Source organism: Salvelinus fontinalis, chromosome 5 (genome assembly GCF_029448725.1).
Source record: "Salvelinus fontinalis isolate EN_2023a chromosome 5, ASM2944872v1, whole genome shotgun sequence".
Taxonomy (NCBI): Eukaryota; Metazoa; Chordata; class Actinopteri; order Salmoniformes; family Salmonidae; genus Salvelinus; species Salvelinus fontinalis.
Window position 1 is genome coordinate 46,782,496 of NC_074669.1, and position 14,390 is coordinate 46,796,885.

General features: G+C 42.7%; 1 protein-coding gene and 1 pseudogene across 1 annotated transcript in view; one reads left to right on the forward strand and one right to left on the reverse strand.

Annotated features, from left to right (window-relative positions):
* Positions 1-1,979: 1,979 nt before the first annotated feature.
* On the forward strand, positions 1,980-7,100 carry LOC129856103 (synembryn-A-like; annotated as a pseudogene).
* Positions 7,101-8,473: 1,373 nt separating this feature from the next.
* The window catches only part of LOC129855710 (proline-rich protein 12-like), a 47,209-nt gene continuing 41,292 nt past the window's right edge, over positions 8,474-14,390 (reverse strand). The window contains exon 16 of the mRNA XM_055923655.1: positions 8,474-9,797. Within this exon, the coding sequence (XP_055779630.1) occupies positions 9,663-9,797 (135 nt within the window). The 3' untranslated portion in view covers positions 8,474-9,662. The remainder of the gene's footprint in view (positions 9,798-14,390) is intronic.

Here is a 14,390-nt window from a genome sequence, read left to right on the forward strand (position 1 = left end):
GATTTCAAAGTATATGTAGTTGTGAACATTACGGAGTGTTCTTTGGCTTTAGCGGGTCTTTTTTGTAGCAGTTCATTTCGTGTTTTTTCCCGACCGGCCAAAACCTCCCCTAACTCGGACAACGCTGGGCCAATTGTGCGTCGCCTCATGGTCTCCCGGGCGTATGGGTCTCGAACCAGCATCTGTAGCAACGCAGTGATGCAGTGTCTTAGACCGCTGCACCACTCGAGAGCCTCCATCCACATCCAAGTTTTTAATGCTTATCTATTGCCTTGCACAAAGTATCAAAATACTAGAACACTACACAGGATTCTTAAAGAATTTCGTTTAAAAGTTAATTGTATTTTTTGATCACAGAAACAATGAGAAAATATTAATTACATAAAGCAGCCAGTGTAATCATTTGCTAGAGAGTAGCCTCAATCAAGTTGTTTTATTTATTGAACTAGACAAGTCAGTTAAGAACAAATTCTTATTTACAGTGACGGCCTACCGGGGAACAGTGGGTTAACTGCCTTGTTCAGGGGAAGAGTGACTGATTTGTACCTTATCAGCGCTGGGATTCGATTTAGCAACCTTTCAGTTACTAGCCCAACACTCTAACCACCAGGCTACCTGCCTCCCCCAAGAAATACATTTGGGCCAGATAACTCACACCGGAATCGGCCAGAGCTCAATCCCCGCATCCTGGCCATAAGTAATACTGCCGAAGGATGTCGGCCGAGACTGACTCTCAGCCGTGTGCCCACGACTCTCAGCTGGAATTGGCCCAGATCCACTCTGCTAGCTGGGTGGGCTCACAGGCTTTCATCTCTCCGACTCCCCCTTTTCACAACTCTCTTTTCATCCTCCCCTTTCTTTAACAAGTATGAGCAGCATCAGTACCTTGTCAACTCGCCCTCCTAATTTTTAATCGTCTTTTCTCTTTTTCTCTTTGATGGTGACCACATACTCTCTCCCAAAAGTCTGACTGCCTGTCTCATTGCATGTCTGTCTGTCTGTCTGTCGATGAGGAGGATAAAATATTAAAACATTCTCATTTGTGAAGCATTCCTTCATTTCCTCATGTTCCACTACCAGGCTATCTTCTCTGTATTGTTCCAATTTCTAATCTGTGAAACATTCCTTATTTTGCTGTCTGTCTCTGTCCATTTACTAGTCAAAGTTCACAATATAATCCATGGCCTATTGTACTGTGAAAAGAGGGAGAGAGAGAAAGAGGTGAGGGAGATTAGATTAGACTACATACAGGGTTTAGGAGAGAGAAACTGCACAGAGAAACGCAGAGAGACAAAGAGACAAGACCAAGGTTGCTACCTGTATCCTGCCATTGAAGGGACACCTGGTTTGTTGGTTGTAGATGTAGGTAGAATGTGTGCTGCTATTGCATGACTTAAGATGATAGTATTGAATCTTGTACGCTACGATAAAAATAAAGTAATGCTTGATCACCCTGCTCTGGTTCAGCATTGTAATTGTGTGTGTGTGTGTGTGTGTAATTATGGATTTGGAGAGGATCATTCAGTGCATCAAACAAGGAGACCAGGACAGTGTCCAGAAACACCTGGACCACTACAACACTCAAGTACTTCACTGCCTGTGTTACTATGACTACCACACTACTGTAAACAACTGTCCGTAACCATGACTACCATACCATGGGGCTGTCTGTTTCCATATCTACAATACTCCATGACTGCACCATGTATCCTTGACTGTATTGTTATACCCTCTCCTCCTCTTTCTCTTTCCAATTGTCTTTATCCCTCCCTCCCACATATCCCCCCATCTTCTCCACAGTATGCTGAATGCTGCTTCTTCAATATTGAGGAGAGGGAAAGAAGCAAGTTGAGGACGAAGAAAAGACTTGAACTATTCTTTATTTCTGTCATTCCTTTGCATCATTTCTCCTTTGCCTCTCTTTTTCATTCTTCTGTCATCCCTTCATTTCTATTTCCTCCCCCCTCAAATAACGTGAATTGAATGTGACATCAACAAAAAAGGTTACCATGTCATTGAATTTAGGTTAAAAGTTGGGTAAAAGAAAATACAAAATTCCCTTATATTGATGACTTCTTGCAAATCCAATCAGTTTTCCAAGTTGATTCAACGTTATCGCATATACTTTTTGTTGTTGAAATGACGTAGGAACAATGTCCAGTGGGATGGTTCTTTTCCACCTCCCTCCCCTACAGTGACCTTCTCCCTCTCATCCCCTCTTCTCCCTCTCTTCTGTCACCCCCTTCAGTTCCTCTCTTCTCTCTCTGTCGTATCTCTTCATAATGTTAATGACGTCATTATTCACTATTTCTGTCTTCTTTCTTCCACCTATAATGGCTGTGCAAATGACTGCAGCAAAAAGAGCTGGATGAGGTAAAAAGATAAACTCATTACACCGTCAGAAAGAGAAGGAGAAAGAGAGAGAGATACAGAGATAGAGATACAGAGAAAAAGGAAGAGAGACAGAGAGGGGGAGGGTGAGAGTTGAGCTGACAGGTCCTTACACTACATTACACCAATCTCCATTCAGCGCAGTGTTTCATTAGTGGGTGTGTGCATGTGTGTGTAAGTGCGTGCCCATGTGTGTGTGCGTATGTGTGGCCTACGTAAGTGTGTGTGTGTGTGTGTGTGTACTCCAAAGCTAATTGTGTCCTCTGATGTCATTTCGGATGCCTGTAAACAGAGCGACACGGAGGTCAGTAGGGGCGCTAATGCTAGCTCGTTAGTGGTTAGCAACATGGATGCTAACGTTGTCGGTGATAGCCCGACCCAGCACCCCTTGTCCCAGGCTTCCACTCAGACCTGTCCAGCCCTGGTTACGGCCAACAACAGCCAAGGTGGAGCAACGACATTGCCATCGGTGACCAGGGACCACTGCGGCACCCTCAGCATGGAACCCTGCCATGGCAACCTGCTCTCTGTCTCCACGGAAACCTGCAATGCCAAGCACCACTGCTCTCTGGGTCATGGAGCGCTGGTGCACGGAAAGAGGGATGTCTGGGTAGAGAGGGATGAAGAGGAGGACAAAGAAGAGAAAGGGGAAGATGCCCAGTTGGGGAGGAGGGAGGCCCTGAAAGCCCTTTGTAATATAATCTATAACAGTCAGAGGGCGCAAGAGAGGGTCAGCGCTCTGAGGTGAGAGAGAGCAACTGTTGGAGTACAGCAAAAACTATTTATAGTATGGCATCACTTCCCTCATCTCTCTGACTGCTCTCTGGTCTATCAGACAGACTGAAGCAGGGGATCAGTGCCAAAGCTCTTCCAAGTGGTCAGTTTTATGAACTATGGCTGCTCTTCCTGCTGACGGCTCTGAGGCCAGAGCTCAGGGTGCAACTGCAGCAGGTAACAGCCTAGAGGAGGATGGAGTTGTGGTTTCCCTGATAATGGTTAGGCGAATGATTTGGGATGGGTAGGCCTACTGTATGCCCCTCTCTCCTGCCATCTCTACATTTCTCTTTCTTTACTCTCTCTCCATATCCCCCTGTCTCCCTTTGTCAGGAGCGAGGGGTGTCAATGGGGGGAAGGGGGGAAGAGTACGAGGTGCTGAGCGACCACAGTGCACCAACTGTCTCTAAGGAGGTGTCACTGAGGGCTGTGGAGATCCTCAAGACCCTGTTCAAACATCACATACAGCTTCCACAGACAGAAGCCAGATGAGGTGGGTGGAGGAGAGTTCCATTGAATTATTGAATCTGTACCTTGTCCGCCTTCTATGGGGCATCGCTGGCTTTTAGTTTGTGAGTAGGTAGCTAGGTGCTGTCGCCAGTATTTTTAAAGCTAAGAATGGGGGTTAGTTTAAACTGATCCTAGATCTGTGGTCAGGAGGCCTTTTTAACATCTCTTCTCTTTATGTCCCTCTCAGGAGGATCCAGCTCTCTATCGCCGCCTGGCTGCAGTGCTACGACACTGCCTGCTGCTGACCAGTGATGGATAAGTACTCACTGAGGAGTTAGTTACAGGGGTATGTACGAAGGCTTCTGCTGTCTCCTCTTCTGTTGTCTATCCATGTCTTTGTATTTGCTTCTTTCTTTTGAAAGTAATGGTGGCCATTCTAGGTGTTGTCTAAATGTTTCCTTTTTTGTGGCAAAGTGGAAAAGATATGTTCTGAATCATTTCGAAATGGGTGCCATTTCAGGTTTGCCCCATGTCTCCTTACCTCTGATCCCTGACCTTTAACCCTTGACCTTTAACCCCCCATGGTGTGCAGTGGAGGGTTGCATCTCAATAGAGAATAGCTATGGAAGCATACTGGGTGTGTATAAAGGGTCATAAACTGACAAAATCTCCTATGAATTTATTATCAAGGGTCAGAAGTTGAAGGAGAAACTGACTCCAGTCCTGAATCTGTTGACTGAGAGCTGCCGTGCGCACCGTGACACATGCCACTACCTCAGACAACAGGTACTGTTCTCTCCCGTTGGGCTGAAACTCCAACTGATTATTGTGGTTCTAATACAGAATGATAATGTTAGTCTGATGTTCAGTTCACATTGTTGGAGAAGCCTGCTTCGACTTGTGATATTGGGGCCTCTGTCTGTCCCCTCCCTACATGAGTTCTGGATAGCAGCTAACTGGTTGAGCAGGTCTTTGCTCCCACCCAGCAGTAACAGTTGCCTCTGCCTGTCTACCGCTACAGATCCTCCCCCCTCTGAGGGACGTGGCACTGAGGCCGGAGCAGAGGGCCACAGTGAGGGGACGTAGACACGGACATCAAGCACTGTGCTGCCGAGCTCCTCTTTGTGCTCTGCAAAGAGAACGGTGCCCACATCATATCACACTCCTGTCACTCTTACTAGCTCATTTCAAAGTAACTCTTAGTTAGAAGAACCCACTTATTAAGCCCTCATAGCACATGTAGTAACTCATCTCTCTCTCTCTCTCTCTTTCATCCCCCCTTCATATCTGTTTCAGTTAGTGACTATCCAAGTGTGTAAAATACAGGAATGTTGCTATTTTCTCTTTTCTCTCTCTCTCTCTGTCTATCTCTCAGTGAGTTGTTTTGTGAAGTACGCAGGCTATGGTAATGCAGCAGGTTTGCTGGCAGCGCAGGGCTTGCTGAGTGGATGTCAGGTGACCCATGCCCTGTACTCTAGCGACTCAGACTCTGACACAGAGGAATACAGGTGTGTAAAACAACCATTGATAATGTCACAAACACAACACTTTGTAATACTGTATAGGGACACAATGAATCGTTTGGCTTGTGTAACATGACTCTGACTGATAGCATAAATCGGAGCATGCAACAGAAACAATTTTTGATGGTTAGGAGTGGACAGTATTTACAAGGGAGGTGTTTGTAACTGTGTTCCACAAGGAAGCTAAGGGGAAGCTAAGGAGAAGCTAAGGGGTGCATCAACCCAGTGACGGGGAGGGTGGAGGAGGAGCAGACAGACCACATGGAGGGAATGACAGAGCAGAAGAAAGAGCAGGAGGCACAAAGACTCATCAGCCTGTTCAACAGGCTCTCGCGGTGTGTGTGTATTTGTGAGCGTGTATGTGCATGTTGTGTGTGTATGAGAGTACATATATGTTTCAGGTAGTGACTATCCAAGTGTGTGAAATAGATGGATGTTGCCATTTTCTCTCTTTCTCTCTCTGTTTCTCTCAGGGACATGATCATCCAACCAGTGGGAGTGACAATAGGGGGGAGACTGGAGTCCCTGTGTGGTCAGATGAGGGGGAGTACTGTGCAAGAGGTGGAATCAGAGGGAGAGAGAGAGGAAGAGAGGGAAAAGTAGGGAGGAGAGAAAAGAAAAGTGAGAGATAGGAGGGTGGAGTAAGAAGATTACAAGAGTTACTGCATAGGATGAAGTTACAGCATAGGATGGTGAAGAGAGAGAGAGAGAGAGAGAGAGTAAGAGAGATAGAGGTTGGTTTGTATTTAAATAGCACAGTGGTGGAAAAAGTATCCAATTGTCATACTTGAGTAAAAGTGACGATACCTTAATAGAAATTGCCTCAAATAAACGTGAAAGTAACCTAGTAATAACTATTTGGTTTTAAATATACTTAAGTATCAAAAGTAAAAGACAATGCAAAAAATATACTTAAGTATCAAAATTAAAAGTAAATGCTATAAATCCTTTCAAATTCCTTATTTTAAGCAAACCATTCAGAACAATTTATTTGATTTTTATTTATTTATGGATAGCCAGGGGCACACTCCAACATCATTCACAAACAAAGCATGTGTGTTTAGTGAGTCCGCCAGATCAGAAGCCGTAGGGATGACCACGTGTTTTCTTGATAAGTTTGTGAATTAGACATATTTCCTGTCCTGCTAAGCATTCGAAATGTAACAAGTACTTTTGGGTGTCAGAGAAAAAATAAATGTTTAATTTTTTTTATATAGGAATGTAGCGGAGTAAAAGTTGTACAAAATATAAATAATAAAGATACCCCCCAAAAATACTTAAGTAGTACTTCAAAGTATTTTTTACTTTCATCCATTTACCTGAAAGCACTTAACTTTTCAGCGTGTGTCTTTACCCCACCTCATCTGTCACTATGTGTAGCACTAGTTTGTATGTACTGCATACATCACCCACCAAAACACCACTCTTAGAATCACTGTAGCCAGGTACATTCATCGAGAGAGAAAAAAACGCAAGAGAGGACAAGGAGCAGAGAATAGTCCTCAGAATCCTTGCCAATCATAGTGTTGTTATGCTTCCATATCCTTTATTTTCCACTCTGGTTCCTCTCCTGGAGATACCCCCACTTATATTCAAGGGAGCCAATCCACTCTGAGGACATTATCCCAATGTGGAACATATATCACAATTGGACTGGAGAGGGAATAACAGGTCCATGATTGTAATCAATGATGTGGGAGCAGTTATTGTGCAGGTGTCTGTCCCTGTCATGTGAAGGGAACGGGGTATCATTACTTTTGAGTAACATGCTTTTTCCTCTTCCAACATGTTGTCATTTATTCCTCTGCGTATATACTTCCTTTCCCCTCCAATATTTGCTGTAGTGTAAAATGCATATGGTTTCTCAGGTGGAAATATAAATAAACAATTCCTGCTGTACTGTACTGTCAGTGTCTGCCTTGGATAGGAAAATAATCAATAGGGGTAAAATCCTCTGAAACTCTTCTGGGGCTGTCAGAGAAAACAACATGTTTTGTCATCATTTTCACACACAAGAAATGATTAACTTGACTGGATCAGAAACTTCACAGACACAGACTTTTAATTGACGTAACAGATGACCTTGCAAACCGGGAACATTCCCAGAACATTATCTAAGATTCCAATGAAGTTCTATTTAAGATTTTATTTAACATTAGGATGATAACATCACAAAATCATTCAAAGAATGTTTTTGTTAACATATGATTTTTGTCTTCCAGAAAATGCTTTAAATGAAATATCCTTGGAATGTTCTCATTCACTAAAATGTTGTGCACAACAATTCCAGTTAATGTAATAACACAATGTACCAGTTATGTTTTTAGAACATACTGCCACAACTAAATGTGAAAGGGAACGTTCTTGAACATCAGGTGAATGTTTTCTACAAACATTGTATAATCATCCACACAACTGGACTGTTTCTGATGAGATTTGCCTCAACCTAACGAATGTTCTGGGAACTTTCAAAGAACCAACTTTGGTTTGCTGGGGGCTCAGGGCTTTGTGCAGGCCAGTCAAGTTCTTCTATACCGATCTCAACAAACCATTTCTGTATGGACCTCACTTTGTGCACGGCTGCATTGTCATGCTGAAACAGGAAAGGGTCTTCCCCAAACTGTTGCCACAAAGTTGGAAGCACAGAATCATCTAGAATGCCGTTGTATGCTGTAGCTTTAAGATTTCCCTTCACTGGAACCAAGGGGCCTAGCCTGAACTATGAAAAACAGCCCCAGACCATTATTCCTCCTCCACCATGCGCATTGGGCATGGGGATCCTAGGATTTTGTGCGGCTGCTTGGCCATGGAAAGCCATTTCATGAAGCTCCCGACTAATAGTTATTGTGCTGACTTTGCTTCCAGAGGCAGTTTGGAGCTCGGTAGTGAGTGTTGCAAACGAGGACAGATCATTTTTACTGAGCTATGCGCTTCAGCACTCGGCGGTTCCGTTCTGTGAGGTTATGTGGCCTACCACTGCGTGGCTGAGCCGTTGTTGCTCCTAGACGTTTCCACTTCAATAACAGCCTGTCAGCAACGAGTAGGACTGAAATAGCCGAATCTCATTTGAAGGGGTGTTCACATACTTTTGTATACATAGTGTACTTTACTAACAATAGTACATGTGGTTCAGGGTTGGGAAAATCCTATTTCCAGCCAAATCAAAAGGACACCAAATTCCAATTCCAAACCTCATTGGAATTGCAATTTTTGTGTACAATTTTAATTGACTAAAATTGAAATGGATTTGACCCCAACCCTGATATGTGGTCAACCACACACTTAATGCATTATCTTATAAAGTTCTAGGAGGAAAAACAAAATTACAGCTAAAGTTCTTTTTCCCTGTCATTTTCATCAATTTCAATGTTTTATTTGCTTTTGTCAAATACAGGAATAGCATGTACAGAAGAGGAACTGGGCTTTAGAGACTGAAGTAACTGTACAATATTTACAGATAAGAGAGCTTGAACAAATAGGTAAACCTCCAAAATAATAATTATCATAAACAACAAACAGATCAAATAAAAACAGTTAACACAGATTTTATACGCTTTTAACAGTTACACCTCCCTAAAACCACAGAGCTTTCTTTTAGAAAGCGAACAGATATTTATTTTAATTTATTAACTTCAGGTGTAAACTCTGCTCTCATTGTCTTTTGAAGAACAAACATAAAGAACACAGTTTGCTTAGTTTTTAAATGCATCTTTCCCCCTCACAATTTATTTAGGCAGACAGAAAAAAGGGAACATTACACACTCCTCTAACCTCTCTCCCCTTCCCTCCCTTCACCTCAGTTTTGCTCCCCTCCACTCTTTTTTTCCCTTCAGCAGTAAACGGGGGACTGAGCAAAGGATTTTGGGTAGACCATTTCATGTTACCCTAATATAACATGATTATTTAAAATAACAACAGCAAACAATCCCAGCTAGGGAGGGTAATTTCCTTGTATAAATAATACAAATCATAACTATTAATACATATACGTATATATATATATACTGTTTGTATGTTGGTGTGTGTGCCCGTGCATGTTTGGATGTAGATTCACCGTGGTCCCCTGCTTTCCCTGTTCAGGTCAAGTGGCAGAAGTCATACCCTTTCACACATTCACTATTTTCAATCCGCCTCCTCTGCTCTCCTCCGTCCTTCTCTTTTCTTTAGTCGAGAGATATTTTGTGAGAGAAAAATGAGACAAAAGCGCTAAAAACAGTTCATTGTAGCATCCATTTTAAGTTCAAACTCAACCGTACTCACAGACCGAACATTGCCAGTTCTTTCTTTCTCGCTGGGAAAGAACTAGAATGGTAGGGTCTGAAACCCCCCTCTCTCTCCATCTTGGTACAGTCCAGTGTTCTCCACTCCAACTCTCTTGCTTTGTCTCCCAAATACTGTATACCTCCTCCCTCCCCTCCCTTCTCCAACCCACTGCTTTCCAAATGGCATCCTATTCTCCATATAGGCCTTATGGCCCTGGCCAAATGTAGTGCACTATTTCGGACTGTGCCCCTTCCTCCCTCATTAGGCTTTGGTGCTGAGGGTTAGCAGGTCGATGAAGGAGTTGAAGAGGGTCTCCAGCCAGCCCTGGTTGGCCATACACTGCTGCACCACCTCCTCCTGACCAGGGTCTTCCGCTGCCTGCTCTATACTGTCCGTCTGGGAGGGGGAGGGAAAGAGAATAGAATAGTTTATTTTCCTCCAAGAAAGACATTAGATTATTTTGCTATTGAAATTCACTTGCTTATTTACAGTAATATATACAAAAGTGGATCTTCAAATTAGTGGATTCGGCTATTTCAGCCACACCCGTTGCTGACAGGTGTATAAAATCTTGCATACAGCCAGGCAATCTCCATAGACAAACATGGCTTTACTGCAGAGCTCAGCGACTTTCAACGTGGCACCGTCATAAGATGCCACCTTTCCAACAAGTCAGTTTGTTAAATGTCTGCCCTGCTAGAGCTGCCCCGGTCAACTCTAAGTGCTGTTATTGTGAAGTGGAAACGTCTAGGAGCAACAACTGCTCAGCTGCGAAGTGGTACAGTTGTTGCTCCACTAAAAGTTTTGCGTTAAGGCTGCGGGATTAGAGGTAATTTGTGGTTTAGTACGGTACCCTGCGTCACCACTTCATTGCTCCAGACCAGCGCAAGGGGCAGTTAACTAATTATGCTTTTGGGTTCTACTGTGTCACTAACAGACAATGAATGGGCGACATAAACCTAAATAGAAACTGATAATTGTCCACGACTTCAGTATTACTTACTTAAAACTGTTGTTACAATAAGGTTTTTATTATTTCATTTTGTTATGATTATTTTGCTCTTACTGTAGTACTGTAGGCCACTCCCGACCAGTCATGTTATACAGCGCCTAAGTGGCACAACGGTCTAAGACACTGCATAGCAGTGCAAGCTGTGTTGCTACAGATGCTGGTTCATTGCATGTGTCGCCCTCGACTGGGAGACCCATGAGATGATTGTAGATTTTTGGTATCTCTCCCTCTAAAAACAGAAATAAATAATTCTAAATAACAAACTGGCTTTATTTACAAATTAGTAACAATGTCTCACCCCATGTTCAAGAATGGCCTTTTTCTTCACTCATTTGAAAACAAAATATTCTTATTTTTTTAAACAAAGAGATTATTATTCATTTAAAATTATATACTGGCCTGTTGGATATTCTCACAGATATATTATTAACCCTGTTATTAGCAGGCCAATATATATTGGTCATATTGTTCATGGCTCCCGAGTGGTGCACAATGTGATTGCCTTGCAGTTCTCCAGCTGTATCCACTAAAAGCGCGTGAGGTTCACGGCACGAGGGCAGGGGGCACAGGATGGGCACAGAAGACCCACCTAGACCATGGGGAAGGGAGGAGGAAGGTGGATGGACCCCCACTCCGCCACACTGGCAACACTTTAAGGGGCATTGCACGAATAATGACGCTGACTAGCGAAACGTTCCCTCTGTTCTTAGTGCCAGTCTGCACGTTCAAACTAATAGAATGTAACTAATAATGGCAAGTCAGTTAAGAACAAATTCTTATTTAAAAGGACAGCCTACTCATTCCTCCCTGTCGGGGAATTAAGCCCCAGCCTCCCGCGTGCCCGCACGACACAGGGATTATTTAGCTAAATAGCCCCGTACTGTACTCCCGACCATCACGTTGTACAGCGCCATATTTTCCGTTCCATCATAATGGAAACCCAAAGGGTTTTTCGTTTTTCTTAGAATAAAAACACCACAATATTAATCAAATTAATCCCAAACTCTATAAGTAATTGGAAAGGTAGATACAAATAATTTGTAACATTGTGGTTACAATAAAGAATGTAAACAAGACGTAAACAAGATGCTGTGTTTTTATTTACAGTTGTGATGGACGGCTGGTGGCATTTTGAAAACAGGTTTTCAAACACTTGGTGCCGATTAGCAAGACAAAAGACTCTTTATAGCCCGGCTACTGTAGGTGTAAACATCCCCCTACCTGCAATTTATTCGATGCTTAAGTACTCTGAAGTGTTACATTGCTAACTCAAAACAGCAGTACAGTATTTCTTCATCGACATCTTCATACTTTCGTTAATAAAATAACTAGAAACAGTTACCATTCAAAAACGAGCTGTTTATCTAAAAAAAAATGACATTGCGACCAAAGAGAACAGATGACATGGACATAATTTTCATCAAGCCAGCTTCTTTCTATGGTGCTACCCGTTCCAGGGTTTGCAGCGCATACAAACATGCCGACAACCATCCGTGGAGATCAGTGGACAAAGGGCGGGACAACGGGCCGCACCGGAAAAACGCATTGTTGCCAAGAGCCAAGAAAGCGGTTAGTTTTGCCAGATTCCTAAAATATGTACGCAGCATTTGTGTGTTGGAGTCACTTTGAATTCTTACTTGATCTACTGTTTCTATCATAGGCCACTGTAATCGATGGGGGCTCAGTGCGGTACCATTCTGCTCATCTGATGAAGGTGCACATGGATCAGATTCAAACTTTGAAGACCGAGATCAAGTCATTGAAGGCAGATCTGCAGAAGAGAAACATTATTGGAGGGCAGAGATACGGGCGACAGCTGATGCATTGGCGGAGAATCAGGCGGCATTGGCGGAGAGTCAGGCGGAGAATGACTCGCTGAATAGGGCGAGGAACGAGATGGAGTCCCAATCCATGACAGGCACACATGTGAGCTCTGGAACTCCACCTCCGACAAGCAGAGTCAACATGCCTGGCGGGTTCGTTAGGTCGTCTGTTCACCCTGACATTTCCATTCGTCTTCTGACAACAGAACTTAACCAACTGCTCACCAGGCACAGCAAGGGCCATCCGGACCGTTATGCTGTTCTGCTATTCCAAGGATATGTAACCGAAGAGAGATACCAGGAGTGGGCACAGAATACCAACTGGGATAGATCTCGAGGCAATCGTGGCTTACCAGTGAACCTCCGAGTGTTCATCATTAATACTGTGTCTCAGAAGTTTCTGTCCATGACTGGTGCAACCCATAAAAGCATTAAAGACAGAGTTAATGAGTACTTGAGGTCACCGAGAAAGTGTGGACATGGCCTGCTCTCCCTTATGTAAGGAATTAGGCACTTTCCCTTTATACTACAGTATGTACTGTAGGCTATGTTTACTTGTCAGACTGCACAGTAGCATAATAAACAAATGCAGGTGGCTTATATCTTCACAAATGCTTAAATGCTTTATTATCAAATGTAAAAGCATATACTGTACAGTACTGTATTTCTTCATCAGCATCTTTATGCTTTCGTTAATAAAATAATGATAAAAAAAATACTCTTTCAAACACACACGGTCACGTTGTACAGCACCACTATGGCTAATTAGCAGGGCTATATTTTGGCATTTATGGACGGCGCACAATTGGCACAGCGTTTTTCTCCCTCTAAAATGATAAATAAATGTTTTGGCCTTTACACATTTTTGGCCTTTATTCAGATTATTCAGAAAAAAAACACGAAATAACCTCCAAAATATCATTATATATTATCAACTTGATGACACAGTCTTATAGCCGGTACCTACATAAAGCTGAGTGACTCACTCATTCATGGCTTTGGATCAAAATAAACTAGTACCAACATTCTTTCTGATAGTCTTTAATAAAGAAATGTTTTGGTTATCCTGACATGGACACCATGTACAGTATTATAATAGCTCATTATGGAATCTCCGTTTGGGTATTGGTGAGACTAGAATTAGAAAATTAGGTTGTAGAAATGTTATGCTCTCAGTGTAACCTTTATTTAACTAGGCAAGTAAGTTAACCTCTAGGGGGCAGTATTTTCACATCCGGATGAAAAGCGTGCCCAAAGTAAACTGCCTGTTACTTAGGCCCAGAAGCTAGGATATGCATATGGTAGTATTGGATAGAAAACACTCTAAAGTTTCTAAAACTGTTAAAATAATGTCTGTGAGTATTATAGAACTGATTTTGCAGGCGAAACCCCGAGCACAATCCATCCAGGGAAACATTTTTTTGAGGTCATTAAGTTTTCCAATACTTTTCTATGGGAAACCTGATTTATTAGGGCCCAGATTGTAATTCCTATGGCTTCCACTAGATGTTAACAGACTTTAGAAATTGTTCGATGTTTTTCTTATGAAAAACTAAGAAGTAGTCCTATTCTTTCTAAGTGTCACTCAGGTGGACTCTAGTCTTTTGGTGCGTGTGAACAGGAGCGCGCTCCTCGTTGTTTTTCTCTGGTATTGGAAACAGTTTATTCCGTCTTAATTTTTATCGATTATTTACATTTTAGGGTACCTGAGGTTGGATTAGAAATGTTGTTTGAAATGTTTGGACCAAGTTTACAGGTAACTTATCAGATACTTTGTAGTCATGTTGGAACCGGTGTATATCTGAATCAAACGCGCCAAATAAATGGACATTTTGGGGATATAAAAAAGGAATTTATTGAACAAAACGACCATTCATTGTGTCACTGAGAAATGCGTTTCACCATTTGGCAATCCGACGGACAAATCTGGGTTTGGCGGATGCCAGGAGAACGTTGACCCTATGCATACATCTGCCCCAATGCATAGGGTCAACTGTAAAGTTTGGTGGAGGAGGAATAATAGTCAGGGGCTGTTTTTCATGGTTCGGGCTAGGCCCCTTAGTTCCAGTGAAGAGAAATATTAATGCTACAGCATACAATGACATTCTATACGATTCTGTGCTTCCAACATTGTGGCAACAGTTTGGGGAAGGT